This window comes from Monoraphidium neglectum, assembly GCF_000611645.1.
Source record: "Monoraphidium neglectum strain SAG 48.87 unplaced genomic scaffold scaffold02939, whole genome shotgun sequence".
Classification (NCBI taxonomy): domain Eukaryota; kingdom Viridiplantae; phylum Chlorophyta; class Chlorophyceae; order Sphaeropleales; family Selenastraceae; genus Monoraphidium; species Monoraphidium neglectum.
This window is the reverse complement of record NW_014010689.1, coordinates 5440-7345: the sequence shown is the minus strand read 5'-3', so window position 1 is coordinate 7345 and position 1906 is coordinate 5440. Positions and strand designations below refer to the sequence as shown.

The 1906-nt window shown below is 64.4% G+C and overlaps 1 protein-coding gene across 1 annotated transcript in view; it reads left to right on the top strand.

Moving 5' to 3' along the window:
* MNEG_11857 (hypothetical protein) overlaps positions 1 to 1235 on the top strand; it is a gene marked incomplete at both ends in the record, with an annotated part of 2670 nt that extends 1435 nt beyond the window's left edge. Inside the window, 4 exons of the mRNA XM_014039672.1 lie at positions 67 to 144; positions 520 to 590; positions 890 to 961; positions 1160 to 1235. Of these exons, the coding sequence (XP_013895126.1) occupies positions 67 to 144; positions 520 to 590; positions 890 to 961; positions 1160 to 1235 (297 nt within the window). The remainder of the gene's footprint in view (positions 1 to 66; positions 145 to 519; positions 591 to 889; positions 962 to 1159) is intronic.
* Positions 1236 to 1906: the final 671 nt, after the last annotated feature.

The following is a 1906-nucleotide window of genomic DNA, read 5'->3' as shown; positions in this document are numbered from 1 at the left end:
CCCGCCCCGCGCCGCCCCCTGGTTCAGCCTCTTTCCCCCTGCCCCCCCCCCCCTAAATATCTCCAGGCGCTGTACAAGCGCCTCAAGGGGCACCCCAGCGGCGAGGTCGGCCGCAAGGCGCGCCACCTGGTGTACGGCTTCCAGGTGAGGGAGGAACACCTGTTCCTTTTCTCCATGTTTCCGCCGCCGCACACGCCTTTTTTGGGGCCACCGGAAGAGGGCAATGCCCGCGGCCCCGCGCCTGCTTCCGCGCCGCCGCCGATGCATTCCAGGCCGCGGCCTCCGGCGCTCACGAGCGCGGCTGGGAGATGGCAGCATGCCCAACCCTGCGCGACTGGCCCCTGCGTACAAGGAGCCGTGCCGCCGCAATCGCCAGGCCGCGCCGCCTGTATCTCCTGGCCCCTGCTTCCTTGATTTCGGCCCGGCTGCTCAGTGCAACACAGCAGACCGCAGCCCCTTCGTTGGATCTTTGGAGCGACCTCACGCTTCCACACATCCCTCGTTGCAACCTTTCATCAGGCCATGGATTTCTTGAAGACCAAGGATGTGACATACTCAGTTGATAAGAAGGCTTACGACAAATACTTCAGGTGATTGGGGCGTAGGCCGACGTTGAGGGGGGGGCTTTGGCTTCGGCGGCAGCTGCCGGGCAGCTTCTCGCCGACGTCTTGTCTTGGAATCTGCTACATACCGGCAGCCGCCCGCCCCACCACGCCTGTTGCCCTCCCCACCTGTGGGGTGCCACGTGCCCTTGCTTGGCGCTTCCTGCTTGGTGCTTTGAAGCGCCCCCTGTGTGGATGAGCCTTAATGGGTGTTCCACGGGCGTCGCTCTCCCTTCGGCGCGGCCGGGGCGCTCGATGTCGCCGCTCAACAACATTCACAACCGCAGGCAGTTTGCCGACCAGTCGCGGGTGTATGTGGCGAGCGAGGAAGAGCGCGCGGCAGACGCGCTCGCATCGCGGTGAGGCCAAACCCCAACCGCCCGCGCGCTTTTCGCGTGCGCCGCACGCGTGCCGCGCGCATGCCCGGCGCCTCACCCTCTCTTGCTTGCCGCCGCGTGTGCCCGGTTCAAGCGAGGCCCCCGTAGCGCGGCGGGGCCTTGTGTCTGGGCTGGCGCCACAGGCAACGGAACGGCCCTCTTCGCCACCCATTTGCGCAGGAACGCGGCGCTCGTGGCGGCCGGCGTGGTGCTGGCGCCAGTGGCGGTGTTTGCGGCTTACGCTCTCGGGAGGTAACAGAGGGTGCCTGCTGCAAGCATGGCGAGCTTCTGGGCCGAGAACTTGAATCGCCGCAAAACAAAACACAAAGGGCTGAATGCTTTTAGCCCCGCGCACTCTCGACGGCGGTGAGGTTGAGGGGATTGAGCGACGGCGCGGCGCAGCCGGGCAAATGGCCGAGGGGGCGCCGCGCCGCGTGGATATTTCTGTATGCAAACGCGTTGTGCTGGTGTGATGAGGGCAGAGCGCGTTCGCCGGTTTGAGCCTTGAGCGGAACGGCGATCATCACTGCACAGTTTGTGTGTGTGAGTCTGTCTTGCCATCATACCCTTCCGCACCACTGAGAGCAAACTTAAATCCAGTCGGTTGGCTGAGAGAGTGTAGCTCCTTGCAACGTGTCGCGCGGATGCACATACGCACGCGCGTCTGTGGCCGCGTGGCGTGAGCGGCTCATGTCTTGTCACGCTGCTCAGTGCACCGTTGTTGTCGATTTTGCGTCATTGCATCGCGAGGCGCGGGGAGAGAACGTTGATTTTTGGTGACCATTCGACTTTTTTGTTGGGCGGCGCCTGCCTGGCCGTGGGGTGGGAGTGCTGAGGGTGGGGCAGGGGGCGAGGTGGTGCCCCCACGGCTCGTGCTGCGGGTGCTTACCTCACACTGCACACCGCTTTTATGTATGAAATTTTCTT